The 26,633-nt window shown below is 37.0% G+C and overlaps 4 protein-coding genes across 13 annotated transcripts; 1 reads left to right on the forward strand and 3 right to left on the reverse strand.

Annotated features, from left to right (window-relative positions):
• Positions 1 to 36: 36 nt before the first annotated feature.
• LOC126866273 (zinc finger protein 880-like) lies at positions 37 to 3,694 on the forward strand. Of its 2 annotated transcripts, none has more exons than XM_050619774.1 (3): positions 37 to 326; positions 766 to 1,225; positions 1,300 to 3,694. In XM_050619774.1, exons 2-3 carry the CDS (start codon positions 823 to 825, stop codon positions 1,764 to 1,766), a joined length of 870 nt encoding a protein of 289 aa, XP_050475731.1. In that variant the 5' UTR covers positions 37 to 326; positions 766 to 822; the 3' UTR covers positions 1,767 to 3,694. The 2 variants fall into 2 exon arrangements, with proteins under 2 accessions (XP_050475731.1, XP_050475646.1); XM_050619689.1 differs by having other exon boundaries at positions 38 to 326; positions 783 to 1,225.
• LOC126865190 (zinc finger and BTB domain-containing protein 49-like) lies at positions 3,479 to 14,608 on the reverse strand. 4 transcript variants are annotated; one of them, XM_050617546.1, is made up of 4 exons: positions 14,083 to 14,608; positions 12,612 to 12,959; positions 11,680 to 12,529; positions 3,479 to 11,591 (listed from the first exon to the last, which is right to left on the reverse strand). In XM_050617546.1, the coding sequence occupies exons 2-4, from the start codon at positions 12,936 to 12,938 to the stop codon at positions 11,485 to 11,487; spliced, it is 1,284 nt and encodes a 427-aa protein (XP_050473503.1). In that variant the 5' UTR covers positions 12,939 to 12,959; positions 14,083 to 14,608; the 3' UTR covers positions 3,479 to 11,484. The 4 variants fall into 4 exon arrangements, with proteins under 4 accessions (XP_050473503.1, XP_050473683.1, XP_050473411.1 ...); XM_050617726.1 differs by lacking the exon at positions 14,083 to 14,608 and adding an exon at positions 13,366 to 14,071 and having other exon boundaries at positions 11,680 to 12,481; XM_050617454.1 differs by lacking the exon at positions 14,083 to 14,608 and adding an exon at positions 13,366 to 14,068.
• A 344-nt stretch (positions 14,609 to 14,952) lies between these two features.
• Positions 14,953 to 22,844, reverse strand: LOC126863968 (zinc finger protein 384-like). 6 transcript variants are annotated; one of them, XM_050614990.1, is made up of 4 exons: positions 21,694 to 22,844; positions 18,906 to 19,083; positions 18,020 to 18,507; positions 14,953 to 17,870 (listed from the first exon to the last, which is right to left on the reverse strand). In XM_050614990.1, exons 3-4 carry the CDS (start codon positions 18,487 to 18,489, stop codon positions 16,550 to 16,552), a joined length of 1,791 nt encoding a protein of 596 aa, XP_050470947.1. In that variant the 5' UTR covers positions 18,490 to 18,507; positions 18,906 to 19,083; positions 21,694 to 22,844; the 3' UTR covers positions 14,953 to 16,549. The 6 variants fall into 6 exon arrangements, with proteins under 6 accessions (XP_050470947.1, XP_050470763.1, XP_050471019.1 ...); XM_050614806.1 differs by having other exon boundaries at positions 20,506 to 22,834; XM_050615062.1 differs by lacking the exon at positions 21,694 to 22,844 and adding an exon at positions 20,306 to 20,499.
• A 263-nt stretch (positions 22,845 to 23,107) lies between these two features.
• LOC126866679 (uncharacterized) lies at positions 23,108 to 24,154 on the reverse strand. The gene is made up of 2 exons (XM_050620594.1): positions 23,930 to 24,154; positions 23,108 to 23,827 (listed from the first exon to the last, which is right to left on the reverse strand). The coding sequence occupies exons 1-2, from the start codon at positions 23,944 to 23,946 to the stop codon at positions 23,488 to 23,490; spliced, it is 357 nt and encodes a 118-aa protein (XP_050476551.1). The 5' UTR covers positions 23,947 to 24,154; the 3' UTR covers positions 23,108 to 23,487.
• Positions 24,155 to 26,633: the final 2,479 nt, after the last annotated feature.

Raw genomic sequence — 26,633 nt, forward strand, 5'->3', positions numbered from 1 at the left:
CCTTAAATAGCCGCCTCTTTTAAATGCGTTATACCTTTTCTATTGTGTGATCATCGCATCGTTACGTATTTCGAAACGAAACTGCACTGTACAAAAGTGATCATGATTGAGAGAGATTAATCGAGTACTTAGTTTGTTTAATAATATCTTGTTAATAAACGAATCATTAATACATAATCAGAGTGTATAGTTTTGTAAAATAAATAGCCTGTTAGAAGAAGGACTCGGAATTTCTACAGCAGCTGATGTGTAAAGATGGCCAAGCTCAATACAAACAAATAGTGATCAGTTATGTGCTGATTTCACAACTGACTGTGCACTAAGGGGTGAGTAAATTTGATTCACGCGAATAATGTAGATAAATAGTTTTATTCTGCAGTAACTGCGATATTTTCTAAGAATATTTCGAATTTTCAAAAATATTGAATAGCAAATGACATCTTTCCTGACCTGCTCAATAAAACTTCTCATTTACGTCAAATTTACGACAGCGTTGTCTTCATATGTAAATTTTTGCTAACTAATCCTTGTATTCGAACTGATGTGTCGTTCACAGTTTTATCAAGTTTTTTTTTTATTGTTGATAAAATGTAAAAAGTAAAGTATTTTTTAGTTTCGCTTTTTTAACATAAAAATTGAAATTCAATCTCTTAAATTATTAATGCAACTTTTCTAAAAATGATCTTCGGTTGTTAGTCTCGATTGATAATTTTTGTATTTGTAATTATGTGTAATCTTTTAAGTCTCGTTAACTTTTTATTACAGTATTTTTATATTTATAGACAAACGATAAGGATACTTACTTTTATCATACGTTGAAAGATGGCTTATGATCCACGTAATATAAAATATCCATCTGATATGCACAACCATCAACATAATCAGCCTAATATCACTGGATATACATACTCTGGGCATCCGGTAACTCATGTTCAACAAACGGATGAAAATAGAAATGAGAATAATTGTGGAAATAAGGAGACATGCCCTCAGATATCTCATCAATCTTCGGGTACACAGACTATTCAAAAAGTAGATGCAGCAACTATGACCGATCCGTTACAAATAGACTTTAGACTTACTTCAGAGTACTTAGCACGATGTTCTAGTACATTAGGTTTACCATATGTAACTAAGTATGAAGAAAATAGCAACAATTCGACGCATAATTGCCAAGAAATTAGACCAAAAATTGAATTTGAAGTTGAGCCACAACATATCAATGGTAAACACATGAAAAAAGATATAACAGAAATTGAGAATGTTCTTTTTTGTAAATGATAAACTTTATTGTTTCAGGTATGTTAATATATCGTTGTCCAGAATGTGCATTCAGATTTGAAGACAGAGAGGCGTTACACGAACATCTGGAAGATCACAGGCAACGACCTCACATTTGTGATATTTGTGGCGCAAGTTTAAAACGCAAGGAACATCTAGATCGTCACAAACAAGGACACAATAAAGATAGGCCTTATCAGTGTAATATGTGCTGCAAAGCATTTAAACGCAATGAACATCTTGCACGTCACATGATTATACACTCAGGTAGCAAAAATCAAGTTTGTACAGAATGTGGCAAAGCTTTTTATAGAAAGGATCACTTAAAAAAACATTTGCAAAGTCATAATAGTAGCAGAAGCAAAAATCTAAACAGTTCGCAGAATAATCAGAATAGCCATAATAACGGCGAAGAAGGATTAAGTAGTTTTGCAATGATGATGAGGCAGACTGGGCCACCTCCATTTTCTATTTTGAGAACTTAATACATTTTTATCTTAATCTTAAAACAAAGTTGTTTTGTAATTTAGGCAATTTAAATTTGAGAGATTGATACAGCGAGCTTTATCAGAGACACTTTCATGAAGTAACAGAATAGTTGTTGATGGTTCCAAATTTTGCAGTTTCGAACCAATTACAATCGGATTGAATAACTACAATTGTTCAATTACAGCTATAGTAGACTCTAGGTTACAATTGCGGGATTATCCAAAATTCCAAAGGCTCCGGTGTTCTTTCATCTCCGACATATATATATATATATATTATATATATATGTATTAGTCTGGAAATGCTACTTATAACGTAGCTGAAAAACAAACAGGCTCTAAATTAATTCTGCAAATTTTATATTTCTCTTTTTAATATGCCTCTAATATGCACAATATTCTTAAAGTAAGAACGTACCTGTTAAGGGCAGTTTTTTGAGATGTAATATATATATTTAGATACTTTAAATAATTTTATTTAGGAAAGATATTTATATAAATTATTCAAGCTTTTATATAAATTACAACTGGGTATAAGCCCTAGTATCGTTGAATTTTTTTCTTTAAATCTTACATTTGATATGATGTTCGAAATGTATGGAAAGAACAAGAATAATGCTAGCTTAGCAATAAAATTTTTAGTTTCAAATTTAATAAAAAAATGTTAATATATTAATTAGATGTATCTTACTGTGTATTCTAAATTAAAGCAGCCTTTGTAAGACCAGCTTTTAAATACTTTCATCTTTAAGCAAATAGAGATGCAAATACTCTATAATACCGTGCACAAACGATTCTTGTTATGCTCAAGATACTGAAAGAAGATGCGTATTTGTTATATATGATGTGTAAAAGTGGAACGAAAATACATGATTTTGTTTTCTGCTAAGATAACGGTATCAATCATCTTGGATCATGTGCCTAAAAGAAACAGCATAATAACACCTATCTTTGCACGTAATTATGAAAAAGGAATATAAAATCAACGTTAAGAATAGTCTGTAATCAATGGAATACATTTTGTAGCCCTAACTGGAAAGGAACATTGCACAAAGTACGGTTTTTATCGATATTAATTTCTCCGTTACTTTTTATTTATATGCCTTTACCTTCTTTCATGTTGTACATTGTAAATATGTAGGATTAAAGAAACTTTGATCCATGTTAGAGTAAGAGCAATGTTCCTTAATGTTTAAAGTTGAAACAGCGATGAATGTAAGGATATGTCATGTTAAATAATTCAATACTGCAGTTTACATTGTGCGAGCGTGTCAGTATGTTTGTACGTGTGCTATATAGAAATATATAGATACGCGTATAATATGTAGTAATATGTATTGTATTATATTAATATGTTATATGTTATACGCGTATTTACACGTGAAATGTTACGTCAAATTACCCCTGTAAATTATGTATTTATATTTATTAAGAAGAACCGACCATATATCGGCTTTACTATATAACGCTTCCAAAGTGTACATAATCGGACATATTACGTGAAATATGGTTAAAAAAAGATCAACGTTTTGTTATCGGTTGTAGTAGTTACAATTAAACTAATAAATCATTATTACATAAAATTATAAGTCGTTTTAAATTAAATCATATTTTATAACCCATTTGTGTGTGTGTGTGTTTGTTTGTTTGTTTGTTTTAGCATCAGGATATGGAGAACGAAGGAATTATGAATAATAAAAATTAGCATATTTTCTTAGATGACTTTTCATACAATTTTTATATATATATATATAGATATATATATTATATATATAGGGTATTACATAAAGCAGCACTGGGAAATGTCCGAAAAAACGTTCACAAACTTTAAACTTCTATCCTCGCAACCTAAATTCGTCTGTCTGTATTTTTTTTTTTTTTTTTATACCTACATCTCCCTTTTATACGTTTCGTCTTCTCATCTACTACATAAGTCTTGCTTTTTTGTTTGTCTCAAACTGCGTACCTCTTTCCTCGTCCTTACATTCCTGAAGATTACATGTTTTTTATGCACTCTATACAAAAATAAAACGCTGAGATCATCAGAGGGTTCGCATAGTTATACACAATTTCTCTTATTAGTCCTTTCTTTCTTTTTTTTTTTGTTTCACCTTATCTTTCTTCCTTTTCTTCTTCTCTCTTTTCCCGCTTTCTGCTCTCTCTCTCTCTCTCTCTCTCTCTTTCTTCTTCATCCCTTTTTACTACTCGTCTGTTCTTTCCCTTTTTGATTTACGCACCATGACGAACGAACGGTATTATTTTACTCTTTCCTTTGTACCCTGGAAGACTGTGGTACAAATGTTTCGGTGAGGAACAAACGGAAATGAAGAAAATGAAAACATGGTGGATTCAAACAAAAGGCTCGTATTTCCTATATTCCGAGCTTGAAAATTTCACTATTTCCCTTTCTTTCTCCTTTATTATCTATCGGATGTCCGGAAAATCCACAACCGGAAACGCAATCTTAGATTCGAAAAATGAGTAATGAGTAAATTTCTTTTTCGAAGGAAGTACATCGTTTATCGATGTTTAATACTTCTTTTTCGTATTTCTTTTTTTTTTTTTTTTCTTTTTAATCCGAAGCTACTAATAATCGCAATTATGGCAGTATCTATGCGCTCTTTAGGCATACGGTTTATCGTGATACACTAAACGGTGGTGAACAAATCGAGAAGTTCAAGAAATACAGTTTTTCGAGACAAGACAAATACGATTCAACTCGAGATATAGCTACCGAAACTTCAAGTTTTCTAAACGATATATCCTATTGTGTGCATTCAGCGGTGCGTCGAAATTAATTCTCAGAGAGTTCTATACGGTTTATATAAAATATTCACCATTCACAATTTGGCTAGTCTATTACAAAAGTATATACCTTGCTAAACATTTGATCGGTCGCAATGTAAGTACCTTCGCGCTATTTCGAGTAATCTATAAAACGTCAGCCTTTGCAGTCTCGTAAAAAGTTTGTAAGAATATCTTTCTTACGGATCTTTAGTATTGCGTTTGTGTGTCCAATAAGAAGAGTTCCTTAAAAAATCTTTTACAGATCTATTTAGACAAATTGCATGTACGATTTGTTGGCACCCTCTGCACTTACGTTTTCGAGTAAAATGCTACCGTATTAAAAAGCAAAATGAACAACAAGAAAACGAAATAAATTACCAAACTATCAAAGTTTTCATATTTTTATGTTTTTACTACATATTCTTTTTAATTTCCAAAAATGTTCTCCAAAGTTATGAATCGAATGTGAGTTTCTTTTGTCGCGTGGAAGAAGCGATTCATGAGTGCAAAGGGTTCAAATAAAATCACTGTCGTAACTTTTCTACTATATTATCGAGACAAAACTAATGGAAGAGAGAAGAACAGAAAAAAGAAAATAAATTGCCTCGTTGCGTCGCGGACTCTCCGGCTACTCGGTAGATGTCTATTTTACGCGTAATGACTTATGTGCAATGCGTACTTATCATATTCCCTAGGCTATTGGAAAAAGAGGAGTTTAAATGCTTTGTACTATGTCGAGGAATTTGTATATCTTTCCATATTTCCCTTCCGTCGTTACTCGCCTGTTGTGCTGACGTCTCTGTTTGAAAAACCGGTAATCACATTTACGCACACGCGCACAGAGGACGCACGCAAAAAACGCAAGCACACATACCACGCCGACTGGACAAGCCGAGAAACTGAACCGCGGCAGCTGGATACTCCGATAAAATATACACGTAAGAACAGCGCCCGTTGGTTCATGCAAAACTTCTCCTCTTTCATTCGAATCCTTTACGGTCTAGCTCCTCTACTAATTTCATTTTAATCTATAACTTTTTCCAAAGGACTTATTACGATAGAAGAATCGGTTAACCGGACTTTTTGGTTTTTTAACTAATTCCCAAAATAGATAAAACAAGATATCGAAATGTAACGGTAATTTAAGTTGCAGAAATTAATTTTTCTTTCCTTTGCTAAAAATTTCTATTCTTCTTTCGTTTGTTTGTGTGTGGAAAAACTGATAAAGTTAGACTGTAAAGGATCGTGTAAGTACACGTGTACTAACTGCGTCTTACGTCTAAGGTTACTTAAAAAACCAACAGCTATCCGATGAACTTTATAAAAAATTATTCGCCTCTCGATCGAGAAATCATTATCTTGCTCCATTCGAAAACGATGCATTTTTACTTGGTGTTCGTCTTAAGTCTATCCCTTCTTTCTCTCTTCTTCGGTTTCGTTCTATTTACAAGGAAAAAAGTGCGCGGGAGAACGCTTCGGTGTCTCTAAATATATTAGCGCGAATCTCAAGTTTCGTTATTGTACTTTCTCCCCTCCCTTTTGCGTTCTTCTTTTCTTTCATTTTTGCATGAACCAACTAAAATCCGTAGCTCGCGCGCGAAGCAAATTATTACGCTTCACGCGACGAAGCCATTTTTTTTAAATCGAATTCATTTTCGGCTCTATTCTGCATTAGTACGATTAAGAGTTTTTTTTTTTTCGACACTGCGTAGAAAAATATGGTTTTCATTGTCACCCTCATATCTCTCAGTGAATTGCGTTTGATTTACAACAAACTGTTACCTTTTAAACTTTTAGTTTTTTTTCTTCTTCCCTGTTCGATCAATTACCTTTACGTCTGATCGCTCGTCGAAAACAATCGGTTTTACAATAACTACACGGTAAATTAACGAGAAATCAATGCTCGAAACTGTGTTTTCCATCGTCGTCGTTCTTTCTGGTTATTCAATTTTTCTCCTTACTCGTTTCGACGAGGTTGAGATCGATAGACGCGAAGACTCGTCGTTACCGAACACGATGTCCCGTTTCGAGCAACGATTACTTTCGAACTTACTACAGAAATAGCATTCAAATGTCTAATCGTATCGCTGTAAATGATAGTATACGAATAACGCAAAAATGTAATAGTAATAACAATAACGGTATTTCGTGATATTAATCCTCTATAATCTAAACAAAGCATTCGATGCTTTGAGGAAAAGTTCCCATTTTCAAAAATTTTGGAGACCTTTTTATAAATTTGTTTCTTGTTCCAAGAGAAAATGTTTAATGCTTTAAGTTAAAAGCCATTACATACTCACGCGCATTACTACGAATAGTTCATAGAGGATTAAGTAAACACCAGTACGAAACGCTTTTACCATACGAAAAAAGGAATTCTACGAGTTTCCGTGAATTTGTTTTCTCAAGATTTAAGATCTTTCTTTCTTATGTCTTCTTCCTTACAGTTTCTAGTAAAACTGTAAAACCAGATGTACGCAAATTCAATCTGTTATTATCATTTTGTCATTTTTCCCATTCTCTCGCTCTCGGTTTCACTCGCAGTCTCTCCCTTTCACTCTCTTAGCTCGTGCAACTTAGGCAATAAAGGCCTATACCTTATTACTACTTATGCTCTATAAAACGCGATACTTATGCTCGTTTAATCATTAGACACTACTATATCGATTACAAGAACGGAAAACGTATGTATCTAGGGGCACAAGACAAATTAAATCATTTCCAACCGCTGAGTTCGCGAAACAGAGTCCCTCGGTATCTTCTGTAACGAAGCTGTAGTTTCGCTTCGTTCGATTCATGGTATAAAGTAAAATATCTATACGCTTGATACACAGGAAGGAATAAGTACAAAACGTATACATAGCTCTACCAGCGAAATTCTAATCTTGAAAAATGCAAATAAATATTTCCCATCCCATCCGAGTAACAAATTTTCCACGTTCTTTTATACTTGGCTTTTGCCATTTAACGAAACACAAAAAAGATTGCTAAAAAGGAAAATTGAAGAAATCATAATTGAAAAGTACAGAAAAAACGTGTTTCTTCGTTCTGTTCGCTCCCCTTTCGTCAATAACTCTCGTCTCTGGATCCTCTTTTTTTTTTCTTTTTTTCTAAAAAACACACATCTTACTTTTTCTTCTCTTTCAATAATCATTTTCACATTATTAAAAAATATTTCATCTTCTTCCTCTCTCGATCGCCCGTTGAACCGCTTTTTGTTCATATCTTTTTTGTTAGCTTGCTCGCGGCGCAAAAAGAGTGTCGGATGGCGACGAAAACGACAAAAAAGTTGCGAACGGGGGACGAAAGAGGAAAGGAGCATACACAGGGTGTCCCGAAAAAGAGCTATGCACGAGGCCATATCCATGGACTTTTACTCATAAGGTGGAAAAAGTATGCAGGTGCGGTTAAAGTCCAGCGCTATGCAAAGGCACCGGAGAATTGTTATTTTTCTTTCTTCTCTTCCGTTTTTACAGACGCGTTAACTATTCTTATTCCTCCCTTTCCTTTCTCTCCTTCTCATCTTTTTTTTCTCTAGGAACACCAACTATGCCTATTATACCTCGACGAAGTGGTCGGTTTTCTGAAATATCAAAGACAAACTGTCCGCCTCGTCGAGCGCGGAAATATCAGGTTCTTTCTCCATTTTTTTATTCATTTTTCTTTTTGGCTACCCTTGAAAATAGACCGCTTCTTGAGCCTCTCATTTGTTTAATCTCTCAAAAAAAAAATCATACGTCGAACTTCTGAAAAATGTTTCTCTCCCTCTCTCTCTCTCTCTCTCTCGCTCGCTCTTTTTCGCGCGCGCTCGCTGTTTTATTTTTTCTTTTTATAAATCGTAAAGCTATTTGTCATTATTTTCATCTCACTTTTCCTCTTCATTTAGTCCACCGACTTCCTGTTCCGGAAAAATTTGATCTCTCTCTCTGACTCTCTCTCTCTCTCTCTCTCTCTCTTTCTCTCTCTCTCTCTCACACACACATTATATATATTTTTATATTATATTATATACTTTTATATATATAACTACCCACATGTCAACGTTCTTTCTTCTTTCCTCTCTTTCCTTTTGTTTAATTCTTTCACAGGCTCTTTCTCTCTTTCCCTTATACTTTTCGGATTATTATATGCACGCATAAAACGCACGCAAACAAGCACACACGTCCCGACATATTTTTCTCTCCGATTCGGCGCGCGCGTGCATGTACACGCATACAACACACGCAGGCATACGCATCTTTTATACTTTTCTCCTCTCGTCTTTCACTTACATATCGTAGTAATCTTATTTTTTTTTTCTTCATCTTGTATACAAACTTACTCGCTAAAACATATAACCTAAAGTGTACTCTCTGTTCTCTTTCTTCTCTTCTCTTTTTTTCATGATTACAAGTACATGGCGGTGGAGTATTTTAATACAGCTCGTTCTTTTATACTTTTTTTAAATGTATATATATATATAACTTTTAGTATATATATATATATATATATATATATACATATATATTTGTATATAATATTTTTAGTACATCCTTATATTTGAGGTCTGACGAATCCTGAATTTTTCATATTACCTGCTATAGAACGTATATACGACTTTTGCTAGAAATATGATGCAAAACAGTCGGTGAGGATCGATTGGAAGAAGACCAAAAATTTATGATTACTGGAACAAAACTTAAGAGAACGTTAGAAAATAACTGTGTGTATATTTACGGTCAAACGTAGGAAATAATTAAAATATATGTATATCAACGATGAATTTGTACGTCTATTCTATTTGCATACCCTAAGTTCTTTACAAAATACTTTATAGTTCATTCTCGTAAGCAGTAATGGATCGCCGAAACGCGTCGTCCTCCCAACGAATACGATGCTTTCAATATTTTCCCTTTCCTTCCTCTCTTTCCTTTTTATAATAGCGCATCACATTCCTAACTACTTTTTTCATACGTTATATTCTTGCATTTTGTTTTCCTCATACGGTTTACATCAGAACGTAAACGTATTAAGCAGCTGTTGCGTGTAATGTTCAAGGATATGGGACGTTTACTTTTAAGAATTAAAAAAAAAAAAAAAAAAAAAAAAAAAAAACAGGACGAAAGGATAGCGTCGACGATCTGGTAGACTGAATTAATGCCTGTGGCAAGAAAGTATCGGCGTAGAGAGTTCGAAGAAAATGGCACACTGAATAATACTAAAACGAGGAAGAAATGGTTGAAAAAAACATATCAGACAAAGTGAGACAATTGGAACAAATGTCAGTTTTGTCCGAAACGATCACAGTCCGCGAGGGTATTTCACTTCCACGATGCGGATAAATAAGACATAAAAAAAGATTATAAAACTAGCATTCTTTTTAACGACGATTACTTGAATATTTACTATAATATATACGTATAAAAATTATAATAATAATAATAAACAAAGAAAATCAAAAGTACATGAAGTCTAACGAAAAACGTTCACTAACACGATCAGTATTCAACGAAAGTTAAAGGGATTTAACGAAAAAAATATGTATAAAAAACAATGTAAAAACGATATAAAAAACGATGTAAACTCCTAAAGAACTTACGTATATAAAAAAAGTGAGATATAGTACGATTCTCGGCGATATCGCAAAATATATACGTGTACATAAATACATACATATGTATATATACGCAATTATGTATAAATGTATACATACAAGCAAAAATTTGGAACTATATATTGTAAAATATAAAATACTGTCAACTTTGTATATATACGAAATAAATTTATAAAAACAAAAGCGAAATAATGTTCTTTCGTTCCTTTATCGACTAAAGTATTGCCACGTGTTCTTTTAGCTACTGCTTTGTAATGTTTCGTTAAAACATTAAATAACTCGACTCTAAAAATAAAATATTTTCTAACTTCGTCGAAAAGATTGTAAACATATTTAATTCTTTAGATCAAGATACGATCAAAGTATCACTGAGTCGATGATTAAAAGAAACATACTTTTCAGGTTATTAAGAAATTGAAAGACGTTACATATTAATCGGTGGGATGACTCGTTTGCATCCTTATATACATGTCTTCATTCGCACAAATTCCAAACTTTTGTTTGTGTTCAACGATTTTCGGTTGACTAATTGAAAATAAATTTGTAAACTAAATTGAATCGTTCGGTTCAACTCATTTGGAAAAAATTTATAATATTTCTCTCTCTTGATAATAAGCTTAGCTTGATAATAAGTAGCTTCTTTGTGTTTTACATCAAGCCTTCATAAAAATATGTTTTTTTTCTCATACATACAGTAGTATGGCAAGACTTTTATATCAGGCTCTAATCTAACGCTCCTAGAGAAAATTATGGTGTCTCTTTTCCGTGTGCATGGAAACACTCTCTATGTCTCTTTCTTCATTTTTTCTTTTTTTTTTTTTTTTTTTTTTTGATCATGTACATACACATATGGCACACTTTTTCAAGATAAGATCTATGCGTACATATCTCAAAAACAATACCCGACACACAGGTGATAAAAACTGTGCATACCGTTGAAAAACTTATGCAACTGTCACAGCTTTTGCGTTATTGTACTAGGACATAGAGAGTCAGCAGAATCACGGATAATTGTTTGTTATCGTAGAAAACTTACTAAAGTCGAAACGAAGAAAAGCGGTCGAATTAACTCTCACTGGCTAAGAGTACTCGTATAATTTGTCAGTTTTGTTACCTCTTGATCGAGGTCTTCCCCTGCTCTCAGAAATCTTTAACGTGTCCCAAAAAACTGAGGTCGTGCGTTTGATAGTGGCTGGATGTAGCAAGTGGCGTGACACTCGATTGGTGCGCCACGTTAACGGCCGTCAAATGATGATGATGCAACGAATGATGAGAAGTATGCGAGTGAAGAATATTATTAGGATGGGGAACTTGGAAGTTCCCTGGTGGCGGGGCTCAGGACAGGAGAGGTCCCGGATGTCCACCAGAAAGAACAGACGATGCTGTAACAGCTGTTGTCTGCATGTTTGAAACATTATTTTGTTGTTGATTTTGCTGTGTACCTAGAGATAAAAGAATCTCGTTACCATAACAAAAATGCTTTATTTGTGTTTATCATTACACAGACAAAAAATACTTCTATCTCCTTACCAGCATTTTGACTGAGCTCAGCTTTTACCCTTCTTGCAATGTGGCTTCTGGTATGCTTTCTTAAATGATCTTTACGATAAAATCCTTTTCCACACTCTGTGCATACGTGTCGTTTCTCGCCAGAATGTATAACAAAGTGTAATGTCAATTGCTCTTTCCTTTTGAAAGCTTTTAAACAAACGGTACAAACGTATGGACGTTCGGGGTTGTGACTCTGTTTGTGACGTGTAAGATGATCCTTTCTTTTCAGGCCCGCCCCACAAATATCGCACACGAATCTTCGTTCTAAAGTATGTCCCAGAAGATGTTGTTCCAACAATTCACGTTCTGGGTATGCCATATGACATTCTGGACAGCAATACAATGTAGAGCCATCTAGAGCCGTTGTTAAGCGAATTTCTCCAGGTTTTGGACGTGGCTTTTTCTCCTTGGGAGCCTTCTTCTTTTTCTTCTTTTTATTATTCGGGGACATCATTATGTTAGGCGTTGTTGTAGTTGCTACAGCTACAGAAGTGGTTTGTGCCATTTCTGATTCTTTCTTAATACTTTCTGCAGAATATTTTAAGAAATGATGTAAACTTAACGGTAAAGTACTAGCTGGTAAATGACTGAGGTAATCTGCCACTGTGGATCCAGGAGTAGCCAAAGACTGCCACGTAGCAGGCATAGTTGCAGGAGTTTGAGTATGAGCGTGCTGCTGATGATGTTGATGCATCGTATAATCTTGTTGGCTACCATTTGTCGTAGTTTCTCCATTGCGCTGTTGCTCGTCTCCCTTCTTTTCTTTATTTTTATCTTTATCCTGCAGGAGATTGCAAACATCTTGTTGATTTATAGTTTCGGTCGCTTGCTGAAAAGTTTCCATTCTCTATTAAGTACTTCTATATTATCCTATGCTTTAAATTTTAATACAGAAAGACAAAGTAGCTGACCTGATGATAAGAACGCTTTTCTGGCATTCCAGGCGAATTAGAGGGCCGCTGCTGAACTGGTTGAGCTTGGGAATATGGTACGTTTGGGTAATGATGAACATTGCTGTTAGGATAACTTGCTTTATTGTTCATCATCACTTGTGACTGAGCAGATTGCACGCCGTTGCTTTCAGGACGGTACTTTCCCATAACCGGCACTCCAATCGGAGGCTGGTTGGGAAAATGATTGGCGTAACGTCCGCCCGCACCGCCGGAGCCGTCGGTTGCGAACTGATGAATACTAGGAATAGTACCGGGAAAATGGCTTCCGAACGGCGGGAAATTCATTGCAAACCGTCAATCAAATACCTGAAAAATTGTAAACGAATTAGAACCGATATAAAATGATACTTATCGACACTTTACATACTACGAGTTACAGGATGGTTTCGCGGAAGAAGTTCGTCGGTCAACCAACATCTTTCAACATTTTCCCAAAATTTACAATCACGACGCGTTATCATTAACATACTAATAAACATTGAACAACTCGTCGACATTAGACAATGATATGTGCCTATGAAATACATTGCAACCGCCTTAAACAAAAATTATGCCATCGTCCGTGGGAAAAACTCGGGGAGAGAAAACTCGGAAAATAAGTTGTCAGCGACATCGGCGATAACAACGGGAGAGACGTTTCGCGGGTACATGACACACCGAGACGAAGATATCTGGTACGTCCAACTTAAATGACGCCCGAGTATTTACTCACAGCAACGTCCCTCTCCCCATGTTTCTTCGCCGTGGAATCGAATCCTTTCCTCGGAGGGGGGTCTCCGAGAGGTGAGAGCGAGCGTAGGGGCAGATTTTTACAACACGAGAGACACAAGCATAAGAAGCAAGAGAACACAGCACGCCACCGCCACCGCCGCTGCTGCGTCAGCCTTCTGTCACGAGGAAATACACACAGGGGAAACAGTCGCGTTTCCCTTCTTAAACCGCACGATTGTTGTACAAAAAAAAAAAAAAACACGTAAATCTTCACTGGTGCATATACTAGGATATTGCACGCGTTCTTTTAATAAGGATTACGAAGGATATACACTGATTATAGAAAAGGGTAGAAGACGGAAAAAGACGTTAAAAAACGAATATTGTAAGCGGCGGAGGATCGTCGCGATGCGGGGGAAGGGTGGCCGTAGAGGGACGGCGGCGCGGAGAACGGGAATCAGAGGACGGGAAGAATGAAGGAGAACGGGGGAGGACGCAGGGGGGATGATCTGGTGGCAGAGGGATGGGTACAGTATGCGTGCAGTGGGATGAAGTGTGAGGGGAGAGACCCGGAGACTTCCCCCTCTCGGCACCTAGTCGATACGCGGGGGCCGAATTCGCACGAAATTCAGCAGAAAATGGCCGTACCGAATACGGAACATCACGAACGTTAAGCTCTAACTTAATTCGAAAAAATTTAGTAGAAAATCCACCTTACCATTTAGTACTTAGCAGCTTGCGCTCGCCTGGTACAAAAATTTTCACGAAGCCGAGAATCTCCGAAAAAAGATCCCCCGCTCTATGTGTGTGCCGTTGACACCTGTCCCTCAAGTCGGTGCCCCCACCCCATCCGTCCGCCCTCTACTGTGCCAGCCTCTTAACTATTTTTTCTCTCTCCCGACCCTCCTCGCGACCGCGCCGGCGAAAATGCCCGAATCCATCGGGGTTTTAACTTCGAATTGCTCCCGGCGACCTGCCATTATTTTCTCTCTCTTTCTCTCCGTCCATGGGAGTAGGAACAAGTTCGAGATATATACTCCACGGTCGTCGAGGAATACCACCAATCAGAAAGAGAAAAGTACGGAGCGAAACTTGACGAGGAATATCTTGTGTCTTATAATGTTATATTTTTGTAATTAACAGTTAATTAATAATCTTTATTATTGCAGAATGTGAAATAGAATTTAATAATATAAGAATTTGTAGCTAATGTGTATGAAAATTGTTGTAACGAATAATTTATTTGCAAATGAATATTTTATTAAAATTAATAAAAATTAAAATTGTGTGTGTGTGTGTGTGTGTGTGTGTGTGTGTGTGTGTGTGTGTGTGCGTGTACTTATATATATAGTAACATAAAAAAATATATAATCCTTACATCCATTAATAGAATAATAACAATACAAATATACAAATGATTTCAAAGATTAATAGATTCTCCTGTATATAGATTATCGGTTAATAGTTTGTTTATTTAAAATGCATCAATATCTTTTAGACATTAACATCTCATGCTCGGTAGTTGATAAATTAAAAGTACGCGAATCAATAATACAAAAATTTTTATAATTGGTTAATCAATAGAAAATTGTTTATATTAAATGTTTTATTTTAGCTATTTTCTCCAATATTTATGTAAGTAACAATGAAAATGACTTATAGACTATCCATACTGATTATGATAATAGCTATAATAATATGATAATAAAATAATAATTATATTTCTTGTACAGTTATACCCATTGCCTTTGATAATGATACTTGCAATAAAAATTATTCTTTTTGTATACATACATCTTTTTCTCAAATGATCTTGAGAGTGTATCATGATTGATTAATAAATTGGATGATGGTTCATTCCCAACAATTATTTGCTGTAGCTCTGAAATGTGCATTTTATGATAATACAAAATCTTTTTTTCAAATATGTATATTCAACTGAAAGAAGAGAATTAAAAAGTTTTCTCATAAAAACTATTAGTTTAGTAAATAAAACGATTTAAATACTATACAAAATAAATTACACTAGCTTAGAATCTCTAGATGTATTAGTGGCTGTAAAACTACTTTTTGCTGAATTTAAATACACGGTTTTAGTTAGCCACTCGTATTTTGTGATAATCTTAAATTAATTCAAAAATAACAGATGTACTTACATTTAGTTATTTTGAAATTTTTGTAATAATAAATGTATTTTTCTCAGACTGATTTATATTGATAAAGTAAAAAATGTATCTATTTTCATAAAAGCAAACATTAGCTAATCAATGTGTAGATGCAGATACAAATATAAAACTTTACAATTTATATCGCAAAACGTAGTTTTCTTTTAATCATCGTCCAACAGTTTTTACGATACACTCTTGTTTCGTGTCTTTATAATCACGTAAAGAACAAGTGGAATAAATAAATGGATTCATTTTATATCTGCGCGACAGTTTCTTCCCTTTTTGTGAACAGTAAATTGGTTGTATTTACAGCCCTGCCTTGTGTATTATTTTAGTTTAGTTTCTTACGCATTACGTATTTTTCTCGTCCTATATTTATTGTGAAAAAAAAAAAGAAAAAAAATTAACTTTAGCCGAAAACTCGATTGCATTCTGTGTGACGAATCCAGTTCGCGCTTTCAAAAATATATTTTCATATTTATATATTTATATATATATATAATATATGTATATATAAACTTCTTTATTTAATTCTAACTTGCGTCATGGAACTGGATTAGCGACAAAAACATTTTGAATTAAACGAGCAAATTAACTCGTCCTTCATAATTCTTTTTTTTCTTTTTTGCTTTTCTACACGTACGCTATAACGTGTACGCAAAAATGAAAAATCATACGTATGAACATCATTTGTCAGTCAGCTCAGCAGTGTAATTATAATCATAGATTAATCTGGCCTACAACTTCCTTAAGAAGCTGATGGTGTACAAACTTCGAAATGCGACGGCTCGTCAGTAAAAGTATCTTTATTTAAAGATACAGCGAATGTCTCAATTTTGTAACACCACTACTAGGCAACGATAACCACCATCAACGAATTTTTTTTAACACAATACCAATTTGACTATGAGATTATAGAATTCAATCGGCAAGAACACCTTGCCTTGCACGACCTCTAGCTTGTTGATGATTAAATCGGAAGAACCGCCCAGGCTGACTCGGGGCGGTATGCTGCTGCTAATGCTGCTGCTGCTGCTGCTGTTGCTGCGGCTGCTGCTGCTGTTGTTGCTGCTGCTGCTGCTGCTGTTGCTGCTGCTGTTGTTGTTGATGATGGAGCATGGCCATTGCACCAGTTTCCGCAGCAGTTGGAAGAACAACCGTAGACTGCTCACTAACAGCTATCTGGTGGATCTGTGCCTGAGATCCTTGACCTACTTGTATTTGAATCTGCTGCAACTCAGATACCGAAGATTGTTGCTGTAATTGATCTGCTTGCTGTTGCAATTGTTCCGCCTGTTGTTGTTGATCCGTTTGCTGTTGTGAATTTTGGGAAGTATCAGCAATATTCGAAGGATCTTCTTTGATACGTTTTGCCAAATGGGATCTGGCATGTTTTCTCAAGTGATCTTTGCGATAGAATGCTTTACCGCATTCACTGCAAACCTCTGTTTTCTGTCCAGAATGTATAACAAAATGAAGATTCAAGTGCTCTTTTCGTTTGAAGCCTTTCATGCAAACTGAACAAATAAAAGGTCTATCCGGATTATGACCCAATTTGTGCCGTTCTAAATGTTCTTTACGTTTCAAACCTGCACCACAAATGTCACAAATAAACCTTCTTTCTATTTTATGCCCGATAAGATGCTGTTCCAAGAGTTCCTTTTCAGGATAAGCCATGTTACATTGAGGACAACAGAACAGTGTTGTCCCATCAAGAGCAGTAACTATGCTCACTTGACCTGGTTTTGGCTTTTTTGGCTTTGGAGGCTTTTTCTTATATTTCTTTTTTCTCTTAGGTTTTGTACCAGATTCTTGTTCCTCAACGACATCGGGAATAATAGCGGTTTCACCGCTTGCCACGGTAATCTGTACTGCTTGTTCACCGGACGCAGTGCTTCCAGATGCGTCTAAGCCATCAGCTCCTAGAGGACTCGACTCGATAGTGGCTTCTCTCTTTATCGTTTCTGCCGAAAATTTCAAGAAGTGCTGCAAACTAAGAGGCAAGGTACTAGCAGGCAATCTAGAGAGATAATCAGCCACAGTTGACCCTGGGGTTGCCAGACTTTGCCAACTCGCAGGCATAGATGTAATATATTCCTCTCCGCTCTGATTCCCTTGATTCTTAATGTTACCTCTCTTAATGAGAGCGACCGGTGTCGTACCTTCCTTCACATCTTCCTTCGACTCTTCCATACCTTCGCGTAAAATTAAATCTTGTGGAATCTGTGCGACGACGGTTAATCCTTCAGGTGCCCCTGGTAGCTGCACTGTCTGTTGAATGGTTTGTTGGGATGTAGTAGTGACTGCTGTGGATGTACTTTGGGTTGTTTGATCAGACCTAAAATAAGGGCAATATATATTCGTGTTAATTGTTTATATTCTAACATAAACATACAATTTAAAAAAATACGAAATAGGATACATTTACTATAAACAATCCTATGTAAAATGTGCTAAAAGTAATTTAGACAAAACGATGGTTCTTACGTTTGCGTCGTAGCCACGGTGTTTTGTGGTTGAACTTGAATTTGTACCCCATCTGCGCCTTGTTGACTATATGCAACGGTAAGAACTGTTGCGGCACCTTGGGGGAACTGTCCCAAAGATATTGGAGCCAAATGATATTTGGGCTGATCACCGCTGTTTCCACTTTGCGAAACGCTGGGATTGACCACCTGGATTTGGACGGTTTGCTGCTGTTGCGTGCCATCTTTTCCAGGTACGGTAATTGGCAGCGTGATAATTTGCTGCTGCTGATTGTTGCCCCCTTGAGCCACCGCGAACCCGTTCGGATCGACCGGCCTCAGATAATGAACCCCACCTTCGCCACCGGATAAAACGCCAACCACCTGACCACCAGTGGGTAGGTTTTGCGCGAATTTAGCGGTTGCGAACTGATGAACTGTGCCCGTCGGTAGCGAGCCTGTTGTGAACCCAGGGAAGGGCGTGAAATTCATCTTTCACGATAATTAAATCTGAAAACCAAACAGAACGTTGTTAGCATTAGGATATAAATAATGAGCATGAAATTGATCGGTTATTGAACGTCCGAAACGAAATATAATATTTTTTCAGCTATGCAAATTTTAACACTGAATAAAGCAGTCAAAATGTTAATAATAATAATAAACTATGAAAATTGTCAAAACTGAAGATATTGCGTTATTTGTTTGTTAATTATCAAATTCTATAAACATATAAAAAATCATATTATATCGCTATAACGTCTTACAAAGTTGAAAATATACGTGTTTTTTTAAATTATCGTTTCTTTGCTCAAATGAAACGTATTTGCGTGTTACGAAACAAACAGAGTATCAAACACTTGATAACAGATACGTATTTACATATCGTATTACACAACTACACTCACTTTGACGTATGAGTATTGCTGTCGAAGTTCATCGACCTTCGATACTTGAAACTGTTTCAAAACATATTCCGTGTTTTCATAGAATTCACAGATATTCTCTAATCCCGTAACGTTCCTTCAGCAGACATATTCCGAAGTAAAGTCAAGAATACATCATGTCTGTACATCGATCATGTTGCTAAATACGAAAAACAAATTGCAAGTCAATAAACATGCATAAAAACCAATTAATCTGAACATCAGTTGTCATATATCGCAAACATCGAATCTAAAGATATTTTATTTCTCGTTTAATTTTATCCATCGTTCGGTGTCAATACTATTAACTCTATTGTATTCCATTTTCTATGTTCGTGTCCCGTACTCGATACTAGCTACAGGTGGTTGGAGAACTTGTACACGACCCGCTGTTGAAAAGTTCCGCGCTATATGTGTTCATACAGTAGAGTACGATTACCACAAAGAAAAAAAAAAAAAAAAAAAGAAGCCGCCTCCCCGAGCAATGTATGTGTACGTTACCCTATTCGTTCGTAATGTTCGTATCGTATTAAATCAAGATCAAGGTTGAGTGGAATAGCATGCATCGGACGAAGGTAAACAGCAAATCTATTTGCTCTAAAGATACGGTGTTTAGCAATTTGGATCGGGCTTTCACACCACCGTTACCACCGCTACCCTTGTTCTTCCTGCGTTTGAAACGCGGTGCATTTGGTAACAGCACCCGAAGCATTTAACCGCGAAAGTGGTGAGAAGTTAAACGTCGAGAGTGTCCCGCGCTACCTCCTACCGTCGTAGTCTTAACTTCGAACCTCTTGACCATGTGTTGGTATGTGGGGGTGGGGTGAAAGATCCCCCACTTCACCCCCTTCCCCACCTCAAAGGGATCCGGGAGCAGGGAGGATAGTCGTCGAAGTGGCCCAGGATTGCACCCCACTCCACCATGATGGTGCCCCCCACGGGGGTAGGGGTTAGGAGCACTCGACAGAGGGTAGGGGGGAACCCATAGGTGGGAAAACGGGAACCCACCGCGAAATAGAGCCCGAGACTCACTCTCTTTCTCGTACTAACACACGGAATATCGCGAGAATAGGACGGGAAGGAACGGATAGATCGGTGTGTAGGTGCGTAAGCGTGTGCCGCAAGCTCGAAAGGGTAGGGGCATGTCAAGAAAGAAGGGAGACGATCCTCGACATACCGGGAACTCCCCGGGGAGGGGAACGCGAAATATCGGGAGAGAACATACGAAGCAGACATCGCGGCAGACGAAGTGGGACACACCGATGACTCTCGCCCTTGATCCACCCGGTGGGTAGGGAAGGAGTAGTAGAAAACGGGTGAGGGATAGAGAAAGAGAGAGAAGAGGTTAGGTTACCCGTGCACCTCTCCTCCTTTCGACGTACCCGAGGAGGGTGCCGTGTCGAATGGACGATTATTTCGTGCCAGCAAGTCGTTGCGGGTGGTTGCACGGCTTAGTTAGAGAAACAAGAAGAAACTACCGTAAACGTGAACACACACGCATAAACAGGACGCACCGCGGGATGCGTTTTTCGACTTTCGCGGAATGGCGTGTGCGACTGACCGGTCAGCCTCGCCGACGTACCGTTGTTGGACGCTTTTGCAAGACGCGCATGTCGTAATGGCGCCGATTCTCTTAAGGTTCAACATATCTCTCTCACACTACATAACCGTCTCCCTCGCGTACACGTATCGAAGAGAGCATGTCTGAGCATTCGCGGTTTCTAGAGGAATTCTAGTGTCTCGTATGATATCGGGGGCAGCGTACGTTGAATGGAACGGCTCTCGGGCATTGTGCAATCAGATATGCTTTCTTACTAGCACCCAGGCTAAGGAAAATACGTAAATTTCGCACACAAGTAATAAGATAGGGTAAAACTGTAATAGAGAGAGAGAGAAAGATACGCTATATACGATACAGATTACGACGGGTACTCTATATCTAACGTTGAACGGGTGTAGTTAAGGCAACATCGCAGTTGTGTAAACATCGAAGGCAAGTGCGCGCGCGCGCATATAGACGGCGCCGCGGCTGTTAGGTAAACTGATGGACAAGGTTACCACGTCAGCAGATTCGGTGATACATCGGCCATGATGGAATTGAGTACACGGTGACGCGAGAAAATAGCACAGGTCCGCGAAGCCCGATGCTTTGTTCTCTCGATGGTTATTCCCTCTCTTCTCCCTTTCGCCCTGCGTCTCTCCCTCCCTTCAGTGCTCTTTCGATCGCGCATCGGGAGACGTTACGTGGAGAGGAAGTAGGAAAAAGATCGGGCGAGTTGGCAGAGGCGAGAGCAGGGCAGAGGCGAAACGGAGGACAGAGTAGAGCCAACAGAGGCACAGGCAGGGCTGTTGTTTACACCCCCACCTCGACGGGTTAGAGGCAGCGAGATGCCACGGAGGGGCCTCCGAGACCTCGGTGGGCACCCACCACCACGCAATTTCCAACCCCACCAGCCTCTCAACCACTGTCCGCACCTCCAACCACCCCACCAAAGCCAGCTCGAGCCAAGCCGTGAGCCACGACGAGGGCCCCGCGACGATTTTAGTGTCTTGGGGTGGGTGCTCTGTGGCCACCGTTTCGCGGTTTCTCGTGCACGTTTCGCATTAGGAGTAAAACGCGTAAAGATTCGTGGGGCGGCATCCGTCCGCGGATTCCTCCGACTCGTACCTTTAGTTTACCGTACGGAAACACACGTATATAGGTGCACGCGAGTTACCTGGGTAGAACAAGACGATCATCATCCACGAGGAAAATGCGTGTCCTACTCACCCACAAGCAGCTGTGTCTCTCCCTTGTGCACTCCAAACGTTGTACTGCTACTACTGTCGCCGCGTCGGAAGCTTCGCGTAGTACAGAGACCGTCCGCCTGGCTGGCTCGCCTGCGTCGTTCTCAATCTTCACCGTGGCGGCAGCAACTTTCTCATTTCTACGTATACATTCGCCGCTGTGCCACGGCTCTCTTGGCTAGCCACGGCTACTTTGCTTACGGTGCACACGTCATACGAAAGAGAAAGAGAGAAAGAGACAGAAAGAGAGAAAAAGAGAGACGTACGTCGAAATTGTACGTGGGTCTTTCAAGATGATCGTGACGAGTCGTGACTCGTGATAAATTCGCGCACTACTGGCAGTCTTCCTGCGTTAACGGCACAAGCCACGACGCGCACTCATTTCCGGGTATACGACAGTCGAGCTCGATCGAGTATGGCCCCCGGTCGGTAGGTAAGCGTGGGTCTTGGGCCGGCCAACGGGGAATGAATTCGAGCTAACGGTACATAGCCACCCGACGGTGGCCACACGTTAACTCGAAGCGCCGTGATGCCAGGCCACTCTCCTAAAAACCACGAGCTGTGAAAGTAGACACCCTCCTTCTTCCTACGGATCCCAGGCTTTATCTTGAACGACCTCGTCTCACCGCCCTCGTCGAACGCATTCTTGTTTTCCTCAGTCAAGTAAATAAAAATACGTTTAACCGCGAAAACTTACTGCTGCTATTAATATTCTATCGGAGAAATATCAACTATGGCGGCGGTTACGCGCGGAGTATATTGTGAGAGCGAGGGGAAAGCGGCGCGTGCGCGCTTCTAGATTAAACAAGTCAACTCGTAATAGAACCGTTCTATTTACAGATATTACAGATGATCTTTGTAGTTTTACAGGAGTCCCGAACTTTCGAAAAAGAAATTTTTAACAGCGCAAAAAACACCTGTCCGTCGCTCTGTCTTACTCTCAGTTACTTCGTTTCCTCTACCACTACAAAGCGACACTAACTCTGTGCGCACCTAGCGGAGACTGAAGTGAGGTTAGGTCGAGAATCGATATTACGAAGATACTTCGATGGCCGCCATATTTCTATATTATTGCGCGCGTTATATGAATCACTCGATATAGCCAGAGAGGAAATTCTTTTCTGATACAACTATTCGATCGTCTAATCCTTTATTGTAAATAAATAAATAAATAAATAAATAAATAAATAAATATATATATATATATACTGGTATGTATATGCACTGGCAACACGATATAGGTACATAATAAAAGTAAATTAAAAGCCTAATGTCTTTTTCTTTTTTCTTTTATAGATATTTTTATTACAAACATGCTATTTCATACTTTCACAATCTCAAAATACTTTACGATCTAATATATATTTATAAGAAAAATACAATTGATCGACACGTCATTAATATAGAAACATCAATTTAATTCAATTGCTATTGCTATATTATATTATAATAATAACAAAATACAGATCATTCAAATTCTAAATTCGTTATTCATAATTATGCAAATTTTAATTTTGTCTTTCCAAGCAAACTGTCGCTTGACAAAAAATTTTAAATACTCTTTTGATATATACAATTACATTAATATAGATATAATATCTTGATAATAAATAATAGATTGTTGTTTACAATGCTCCGAACATTAAATTTTTCAAGATTTCCATTGATTCGATTTAAGAAAATTCAAATTCGAGTAGAAATACATTGAAAAGGAATGAAGAAAATGATATGCAAGAAATGCTTAATGATTAGGAATTATAATTTGAAAATAGCGATATCAAAATGAATCAGATGCTCTCTGAACACGTTCCATATACAAGGAAAATAGCAGCTTGTTACTTTCGTAATAAAATGGATTTTCAGCTGCATCCAGATCAGGTTTATATTCTGTTATGTAACTACTTTGGCTAGAACTGCATCCGTCGTATAACGGCGATTCTTGAGAAAGCTCTGAATAATTTGGCGATGGCATAAAGGTTCTGCCGCAGCAGTCTGTATCCATATTTTCAGTAACATTCTCATGCATGCCCGATAAACCATTAATATGAAGATTATTTATTCTTTTACTTAATGGCATAAATTCACTAAATTCTTCTTCCGCATCACGACCCCTTTTTCTAAATATCAGAAGAGAGGATGAATTAGCAGAATGAGATCCAACCATTTATATATGTTAAATGGTAGAGTGTCAATGCACACATACATCAACAAAAACTAACCTGTTAGCCCGAGTCATCCTTGAACTAATCTAAACTTTTAGCAGAAGATTTTAATACAAATATATTCTTAACCACTGCATATTATGATATTTATAACTTTTTTTCGTCGAAACAATTAACGTCGTATACTGTTGAGCTTACGTGTAAGTCATATACGTTTGTGAAAAAAACAAAGCTTGATTATACAAATCAGCAGTGCACTGCGATATTTTTATTGCTCTATAGTTCAACCTCCAGATGGTAGAGTGCGTAAGTGACATGTTTTTAAGCAAAATGTTCTAAACTTTAGATAAAAATAAAACGATCGAGAAAGATAAATAAAACAGGTATGAGAAAGAATATTTTATATTAAGACAACTATACATTTTTTTATACTATAATATACAATATATTTATCTGTATGAAAAATGTTAGATATATTATCTAATAGCAAAAAAAGATGAACCATCTTAATTTATAGTTTAAATAATTTGAAAGCTTCGATATCGCTATCTTTTTATTTAAAATGCATTAGTCACACGAATCTATAAGTCGAGCGATAAGGAAGGGAATAAATAAAATAAAAAATAAAAAATGCGCAGAAAATTTTTTTATTGTAACGAGTAAGAATATCTTGTATTCAGATATTACACATAGTTGTGATTCGTTTTTCCCATAGAGCATGTCTATTAGATTCCTGATATCTCGAATCTATTACCTACAATTTCTAATTGGTATTGGCAGAATTTCGTGACTTACGACCCACGATATAACCATCGATCATTTAGTTACCGACCGGAAGCGAAACATATATCAGTGCACATAAGAAAATAATATAAGTTACTCTTGTTAAAACTGACTATGCGTATGACATTAACATATCATTCATTGTAAGATATTGTGGCCTATATACCTAAATTTTAACCAATTTAATGTAATTACCTTGGTGCGTCTTTTTGCAATAAATTAGTCAACTGAAATTATTTGATAACGAGTATTATATTTCCATAATTAGAGCGCATTAGATTCCACTGAATTAAATATTCTTCCTAGAGGTATAGTTTTCAACATAGTCAGTGAATTTCAAACTTATTTTCCTTCGCGGCAGAGCTAATTTCAAGATCGGTCGGTACGTGTGTACGTAATGCACGTGTTATTTGTTCCGACGTTTTAACCTTTTAAACTTGTAATATTTCTGTTGATATGACAACATGATCGAGTAACATTTAATAATAGATACTAAATTTTTATTTATCATATAGAATCTTTTACAATCAATTGTTTAATCCTCCTGAGTATGATACATTGATATTTAAATTTGTATTTAAGTTTGAATTCGTAATTCAAATATTTAAATTACGTACTTAGGAGAATATTCATGACAGTTTCATTAACACATATCTACTTAGACACCATAAAATCTTGCTCGCAAAGCAAAGAAAAAAAATTCAAACGACTTAATTACACGAGAAATGTAATATTTAAAAAAACACTTTCGCATTCCTCATCAATACCGATTTCACATTGAAATTTCAAAAGATTTTCGGACATGTTTCTTATCTGATATCGAATTTCTCAAATATTTTTCTTGATAATCCACGTATTAATGAAACACAGTTATTAAAACGATATCTTATTTCAAAATCCTGACACATAATCGTATATGTACAATAAGAAATTATTATAGTTTGCAACATAATGACGAACAATATCGAGAAATGAAATAAAAAGGTAAATAATTGTACATTTTAATATTACGTGCTAAATACATGTATCATGGTGTCAAGGACATAAAGACAATTTGAGTTAAAATTATCGAATAATTTTTATCCTACGCTTCGTTCTTATACCACTTAACGCGGTTAAGTACAAGTACGAGAACAAATTAAGAGCATAGAAAAATATCGTTTCTCGTGTGAGATTTTTTTCATAGAAAATAATTTGCGAAAGATGAGGAGAAGCGAAGTACGTGTACTTGTAATCGTATCGGGGCTGTTTATAGTAAAAGATTTAAAGAGCCGTATAAACGATCCATATTTGGCGCTTTTACACATGCTCCGCTTGATACGTGGGTGTGAACGCGGACCCTCGTTAGTTGTTACTCCGAACGAGTCGCTCCAATTACACCGTGATACGCATGTTGATGAGCTTAATTAATTTCAGAAGACCTGCCGAGAAAGAGAGTCGCGGAATACTCGCCGTTATTATTAGGAAATGGGAAACACATTTGTCGTCTGGGAAACGTTTATCTCGTAAGATACCGGCATCCGTAGGATAACGAGGATTCTACCACAGGAAAGGAAAACGCCTCCTTGCGTTGCCTACCGTTCTGTTCTCTTCGCATCTGCTTTCCGTTTCTGAAAATTTTCTCGCCTAAGTTAAATTTATTATGTACCGGTGTAGCGTATTATTATTATAGCGTTAGTGTAGGATATATAGTGAATTAATAAACTAACAAATTAATAAAATCTTTCTTCTCCTCGGTTGGCGATTAAGTAAAATTTTCTAAAAATGTCGGGCTGTAGATATATTTTCTCGAAGACGATCGAATCATCTCGGTTTTTGATTCTTGTCAGCTTTCGTGTGATTAACGAGACAATCGATCGTCCCTTATCGTGATTAACGAGTCAGAGTTACGTTAACATGGTAAAAATTGAAAACGTGGCAATTCTCGGGATATTACGGAAGAGCTTGGACCGTGAAATTTTGCATTTGAAAGATTCAC

This window comes from Bombus huntii, chromosome 1, assembly GCF_024542735.1.
Source record: "Bombus huntii isolate Logan2020A chromosome 1, iyBomHunt1.1, whole genome shotgun sequence".
Lineage (NCBI taxonomy): Eukaryota > Metazoa > Arthropoda > Insecta > Hymenoptera > Apidae > Bombus > Bombus huntii.